The sequence below is a fragment of the Mauremys mutica genome, chromosome 2 (genome assembly GCF_020497125.1).
Source record: "Mauremys mutica isolate MM-2020 ecotype Southern chromosome 2, ASM2049712v1, whole genome shotgun sequence".
NCBI classification, from domain to species: Eukaryota; Metazoa; Chordata; order Testudines; family Geoemydidae; genus Mauremys; species Mauremys mutica.
In genome coordinates this window covers 79,149,630-79,156,728 of record NC_059073.1, presented here as the reverse complement: position 1 = coordinate 79,156,728, position 7,099 = coordinate 79,149,630, and the positions used below count along the sequence as shown (strand labels likewise).

General features: G+C 43.6%; 1 protein-coding gene across 1 annotated transcript in view; it reads left to right on the top strand.

Moving 5' to 3' along the window:
- Nucleotides 1–298: 298 nt before the first annotated feature.
- The window catches only part of DSG2 (desmoglein 2), a 48,189-nt gene continuing 41,388 nt past the window's right edge, over nucleotides 299–7,099 (top strand). Inside the window, exon 1 of the mRNA XM_045005322.1 lies at nucleotides 299–442. Within this exon, the coding sequence (XP_044861257.1) occupies nucleotides 395–442 (48 nt within the window). The 5' untranslated portion in view covers nucleotides 299–394. The remainder of the gene's footprint in view (nucleotides 443–7,099) is intronic.

Genomic DNA, 7,099 nt, shown 5'->3' with positions numbered 1-7,099 from the left:
TCCCACACGACGCTGCTGTCTCTTGAAGCAGCGGCGGCGGCTCCTGAGGGGTCCGGCAGCTCCAGCCCCTGGCTCCGGTTAGTCCGCAGCCAGGAGGGAGGCAGGGCGGCCTCTGCCCCTCCCCTTTGCTGAAGGGGCCTGGGAGCTGTCACCCCGCTCCCCCCCCCTCCCTCCTTCCCGCCCTGCCCCGGAGGAAGGCGGGATTCACCTGCCCCCTCCCCCAGGTGTACAAGTGTCGGGCCAGCCTCCCGGCGCGGCACACTCTACCCCTCCGGGCTGCCTTCCCGGCCCCAGTGCGTCGGCTGCCGCGGGAAGGATCCCGCCCCGCACGGAGTCGCGCCCGGGGGCGGCTGCTGCTTTGGGCGCCGGGGGAAAGCGGGCGAGCCACTCGGCCATGGCGCGGGTCCCGGGAGGGCTGGAGGCGCTGCTGCTGCTGGTCACGGTGAGTCCCGGGCCCGGCGGGGAGGCGCAGCGGGGGCCCGCTGCCGGAGGGTCGGCGGGGGCAGAGGGGGGGTGTAGCTGCCGTGCGGTAAGAGCCTCGCAGGATTGCACGGGGCCGAGCGGGACTTGGGCCGCTTCCCTGCCGCCACGCCCGGCCCGCAGCCGCACCTCGCCCCGCCGGGCTGTTCCTGCCTTCGGACGGCGGCGGTGGGACTGGCGGGCGGGGACACCCGGGCCGGGCGGGAGCCCCGCTGCGCGTGGGGCGCTCTCAGCGCTTCGCCCCGGGCGGGTTTGCGCGCGTGCTGAAGGGGGTTGAAACACAACTCGGTGCGTGGGGAGTGGGCCTGGTCGGCTGGAGCGGTGACTTTACACCGTCTTCCAGCTGTTGAATGTGGCCATTCCCACCAGGCCCTGGCTGCTCTGTCTTCAGGGTTTGGGCAGGACTCTTAACCCAGTGAGGCTTCCGTAACCTTGCCAGTCCTGTTGGTTTTGTTCCCACCTATCTTGAGGGGATACTGCTAAGTTAAGCAAAACTTTCCAACTGAAGAACTCTATTTACTGACATTATTAATATCTTAGAGGTTTTTTTTAAAATCTCATAATAAGCTAATATACTTTTCAGTGGTTTTGCTGGCTGTTTATAGTCAGAGCTGGTTGGAAACATAATTTCCATCCTGTGGAAACTTTTGGGGAGGGGGAGTTTAGGGGGGTGGAGGAGGGAAAATAATCCTGAATTGGGATGAAAAGTCAAAATTTCAAAAAATGTGGTGGGACTGTGCAGCTCATCAGGCGTGGAACTGGGTCAACTGGCCTCCCTGCCTGCCTTCCATTGAAAGTTTTGATGAAATTGACATATTCCCATGGAAGATTTCGCTTCCAGTGAAATCTCCATTTTCAAATGGAAAACTGCTCAGCTGACACTTTTTTTTTTTGACCCACTCCATTTATAAAAGCAGCAAACTAACACGGCTACCTCTCTGATACTTGACTCCATTTATAGTTTCCTAAGCTTCAGACAATAACAGCAAACCATAGGGATACCATCAACTTAAAAGTCACCTTTGTTGGAAAATGTTTTACTCACTGTTGTACGAGTTACAATGGGTGAACTTACACATTTTAACTGGTTTGAAGTTTTCACTAGTTTTACCATTATTCCTGATCCTGCAGGACAGACCGTTGGCCTTTCCTAGATTAGGAAAAAGGTGCTTTTTCTCAGTTGTTAGTTCAAGCCTAGGCAGGACCATAGGCTATAACTAGGGTGACCAGATGTCCCAATTTTGGGGACTTTTTCTTATATAGGTGCATATAGCTCCCCCACCCCCGTCCTGATTTTTTACACTTGCTATCTGGTCATCCTAGCTATAACCCAACTTGTTAAAATCAAAACTAATAGTGTTAAACAGTGCCTAAATTAGTGTCAGATGGGATATTCCATCAAATAAAGCTAGCTCGATTGGAAAAAAGCACTTTTTTTCCTAGTGGCCTATCTGAGCAAATCAGATTATAAGATCAGGGTCATTTTATAATATTATTTTAAATTTATTATGTATCAAGAAGACATTGAAAGGTTTAGAAACAATCATATATATTTAAATTCTACATGTCCTCTACCTTAGAAAGATCAGGAATGTGATCTCTTCTCTTCCCTGTGTTTGCTGAAGGTATCTTTGGAGAACTTGGCTCTTAGTGGAAGGGGCTGATGTGTTGAATCTGTAACAAAGAAATCTTTTCTTTTCTTTCAACATTCTGTGTCTCATCTGAGTCAGTGAGGACTAAATAAAAACAAAAGCAAGAGTTTTAAGGAGTGGCTAAATTTATGTTCCCAAAACATTTGTTCAAGTTTCACTTCCTTGATACCTGTGATGTCATGATTGTAAGAGACGGCCAGGTATCCATAGAGGGTTTTGTTTGTTTTACAAAAAAAACAGGATGACAAGATGTGAGTCTCCAATGTGAAAAACATTTGGTGGGGCAAACTTTTAGGCCTTCTTCATACATCCCAAGGAAGCAAATATGGGCTCTTTCCTTCTCCACCTTTTGTTTTGTTTGTTATAACGTTGCAGGGCAAAGTTAGTTTTGTAAAAGATAGTTTTTACAAATTTTAAATTTGGCCTCACGCTGTCTCTTTACAAGTCACTGTGACAGGAACTAATATTATTAATGGGAATAAAACATGGTGACTGGGTTGTCCCCTTTGGTGATGAAAGCCATGAGAGGAAACTATTTGCAAAGAAATCCTTGTGGTGATTTTTCCAACAGCATCCTAATAGGAGGGCAGTGTTTTCTGCCCAAACCCATAGAAAAGCATCACGCAGCCTGATGGATTTCCCCAAGTTTTTCCCAGTTGTAGAGTGATATGTGTAGTGGAGTGTAAGCAGCGCCAAGCTTTGCACACTAGTCAGCAGAGCATGCTAGCTTTGATTGAGCTAGCATGCTAAAACTAGAAGTGTAGATGCAGAGAGGTGGGCTAACCGCACAAGTAAATACCGAGGGTTCCATGTAGGATTGTACTCAGGGCAGCTGTCCATCCTATCACCTATACTGCTATGGCCACAGTTCTGTTTGAAGTGTACTAGCTGGATCAAAGGTAGAGTGCGTATTTCAACCTAGGCTAAAAATCACACTTTCAGCTCCAGACATGCTGTAAATGAGATCAGACTCTGACTCATGGTGTTTAAATAGAGGGCTTTGTTACAAGGGTGGAGTGTACTCATTCTCATCCTCCTGAATAGGTAATTTTTCTGTTAGCAATTCCCTGGGAAAATAATTCTGAGCTTCTGAGTTGTTTAAATGAAAGGCTTTCAGGGGTTTCCCTAGAAAATACACTTCTGTTAAAGAAATCTTAAATTAACACTGAAGAGGCCTGTGTACTTGGATTTTAATTTTAGATGCCTATGTGGAATCGGAACATTTTTTACATTACATTTTTTACTACTGAAAAATCTTTACCTCTACAGGTTTCAGAGTAGCAGCCGTGTTAGTCTGTATCCGCAAAAAGAACAGGAGTACTTGTGGCACCTTAAAGACTAACAAATTTATTTTAGCATGAGCTTTCATGAGCTGCAGCTCACCTCTATAGTTTTCCTAATCCTCTGAAAGCCTTTAATGCAAAGCAATACATTGATGTGAAAACAGAAATTCAGAAGTCAATACCTATTTGGAAACATCACTCTTCACTAACAAAGGAAGTGCCAATATTAAATCAACAGCCCTTTAAAAGTTTCTACCAATAAAAAACAAACAAAAACCAACGAAATATCAGTCAATCTGTGCTTTGGGCTCTTTAAATGAAAAGATGTCAATCCCACTTAGCATATTTAACTGTCTGGTGTTTTGTTTCTATTTTACTTCAATCCGTTGTTTTAAAAGTATCAAGAGAGGGCATATGGTTATTCATACACTTCAGACATTTTATATAATACAATGGTTTGCAAAGGTTCCCTATCAGGGCACACCCTGCCCTGAGCATCCAGTCTAGTCAAAATCTACACAGGACTCATCTCACCTTCCACTTAAAAATATAGGTTAAGAGCAGGGTAATTTTCCTCTTGACACCTATTTGTGATTTCCCTGGTAGATTGCAACCTCCAGGGGGAAAACCAATGGCCAGGTTCTGTTCTCAGTGACATCCATGCAGTGTCACTGATTTATAAATAAACTTATTAAGCGAAGATGCAAAAAGTTTAAGGAAGCAAATTGTCATACAGTTTAAGATTCTGTAGCTTCCATAATACGCATCCTTTATAGAACTTGTTCTCTCACTGCGCATAACTCCATTCGCATGAACAGTAGTGACGCTGACCTGTCAAGTTTAAGAAAATACTTTTAAAATATAAGTGAATATAAATGAACCATGAGAGCTCACCTGAAGTCAGAGTGACTAGTTCATTTGTGAACTCAAAGCAGTGATTCTCTGGAGGAGCCCCTGGGGGTCTTTGTTAAAAGTTTGCCACCATTCTTTGGTTGAGTTCCGTACCTTTAATGAAGTTCATTCACCCTGTCTTTAGTTATGGCAAAATTACTCCTGCCATAGATGTTGCCCTCTTACTTGAGTTCGGTTCTGAGAAAGTGATATTGTTTAAATGGAAATTAATAGTTTTTTCAGTCCTGCACTACTGGGAAATAGGGTTAATCACAAGGAAATTTTGTGGGAGTCTTACATTAAAATATTGTATCACTGACTCAATGGAAATAACAGGTATTTTAATCTGATATGAGAGCTAATGTCAGCATTAGCAAACAAGAATGTGCAATGTATTTGGCTAGATTTCTAGCAAGATCTTTCGTATCATCACTACCTATAATATGACATGTTGCCTTTTTCTTTGAATTCTGCTACAGTACCTAATAGTCTGAATGGTAATGTTTGTATGTCATTCAAAGTAATTTTGTGAATAGTAAATTACAAACTAGGGCTCCAATCCAGCATCAGGCTTCATGCAGGCAGACCTCCTGAACCCATGCAGATGCCCACAGGCATAAGACTCCATTTGTATAGAACAAACTTCAGGCTTGGGGCTTAGAATGGTCAGTATGTTGATTAAAAATTGTAATTGTAACAATAAAAGAAGAGTTCTGGAGATGAATTTCAAATATAGAATCTGGTTTCATTTATTTTTGATAAAAGTTGGCTTAATATTAGTGTTACTTGAAACAACACTTTTCTGTTTGTGATTGTGAAATAGGCAAATGGTGTCTGTGGAGGATTGTTTCCTGTAAAACAAAGTTCCATCCTGGAACAGACACTTCCTTGGGCTGGATACGTGTCTTTCTTCAAACATGCTGGGGCTTGAGAGAGACAGTGGGTCCATGGACACACTGACCATGGTGCTAAGTGCAGGGAGACCACAACAGAAAGTGCTTTTAGGTAATGTCAGCTTCCTTAAACAATAGCCTGTAACTAAGTCTTGGCACTTAAGGTATATATACGCTGCATGTCCGCAGAATCATTCTAGTGGAGCTCTCACTGGTGTGCTAGAAATAGCTGAGTAGATGACCCTTTGACATTATGGCTTGGGTTCTGAAGGCCTCCCCCACACAGTCTTCAGAGCCCAAGCTGTAGTCCGAGCCACAATGTCTACACAGCTATTTTTAGCATGTTAGCTGAAGCCCTGCTAGTATGAGTCTGTGGATGTGGGCTGGGAGGCTCATTCCCAGATGCAGTGTAGACCTACCCATAGGGGCATTTTTTTAGTGACCTGCCAGATTTGATTTTAATTCTAATTTAATAAAAAAATGTGTTAACCAGCTTTGATTTTCTTTTGTCTTTTTTTCCTCTATGCTGCCAATAAAACCTGATCTAATTTGTAATGACTGGAATTGAATGTGGTGACAAATTCAAGACAGGGCCAGGTGGATCACCTCAGAGATAGAACGTGAAGTCTGACTACCAGGGAGGCTGAAGGCTTATCTATATTTGAAGTGCAAAGTGTCCCATTGTAGTCTGTATATCTACAATACGAGCATTACCTACACCAGTAGGAGGGTTCTCCGGTCAGCATAGATAATCCACCTCCCCTAGAGGCAGTAGCTAGATTGACAAAAGAGTTCTTCTGTTCACCTAGCGTATCTCTATGGGGACATAGTTCAGCTTTACTATATCGCTCAGGGTTGTGGATTTTTCACACCTCTGAGCAATGTAGTTGGGTCGGTCTAATTTTCTAGTGCAGATCAGCCCTGGGTCAGGAGTAGCATAACAATGTATGCACCTACTCAAAGGTAACAGAGGTTATGATCTCTGTCACCCAACAGTGCCAAAAAGGGGCTTGTGTAAACCATCAGATTCACAGGGAGAACTGAACCTCTCTCTACACTCAGAAAACATCACCGAAACATTTAAAGTAGTAACAAAAATGAAAAGGTGTATGCTTTAAGAGGTTTATTAATGAAGAAATACATAAATGAGTTAAGATTCTTAATCATTGTTGGCTTGATTCACAAAGGTAGCAAAGGGCTTCAACTCTTCTGCTCACCTCTCTTGTTCATCCCAATGCAGAGACTCTGTCTACAGGGTGTAGGAGATGCCCTCAATCTGAGGAGTTATCATTCAGCCCTTCACGGGGGTTAGATTTTAGAAGGCCTAGCAATGGCCCTAAGTCGAGGGTTCTCAAACTGGGGGTCTGGACCTCTCGGGGGGTTGTGAGCTGTCAGCCTCCACCCCAAACCCTGCTTTGCCTCCTGCATTTATAATGGTGTTAAATATATTTAAATTAAATATATTTAATTTATAAGGGGGGTTGAACTTGCTGTGTGAAAGGGGTCACCACTATAAAAGTTTGAGAATCACTGACCTTAATTGTATTTGTCAATTTCGTTATTAGTTGTTGTGATAGGATGAAAGCATCAGCAAATGGCTAGCTAGGCAGCTGATATGGAAATGCCTGCAAAATCTTATATGTGGATCTCGAGCCTCCTTAAAAATAAAAAGTGGATCCAAAAGATTTTTTTGTTTATTATGCAATGGACAAGAAGAAGGTTAAATTTCTCATTTTAGTTCTTGGATAATCTCTTAACCAAAGGATTTTTACAGCCCCCTCTTGGCACCATCCAATACGCTGACACATGGAGCACATTTCACAGCACTAAGTAAAATCCTTTAACCACTTATGCATATGACTATGTTTATACAGCTAAATCGTCCCTTTAACTCTGATCC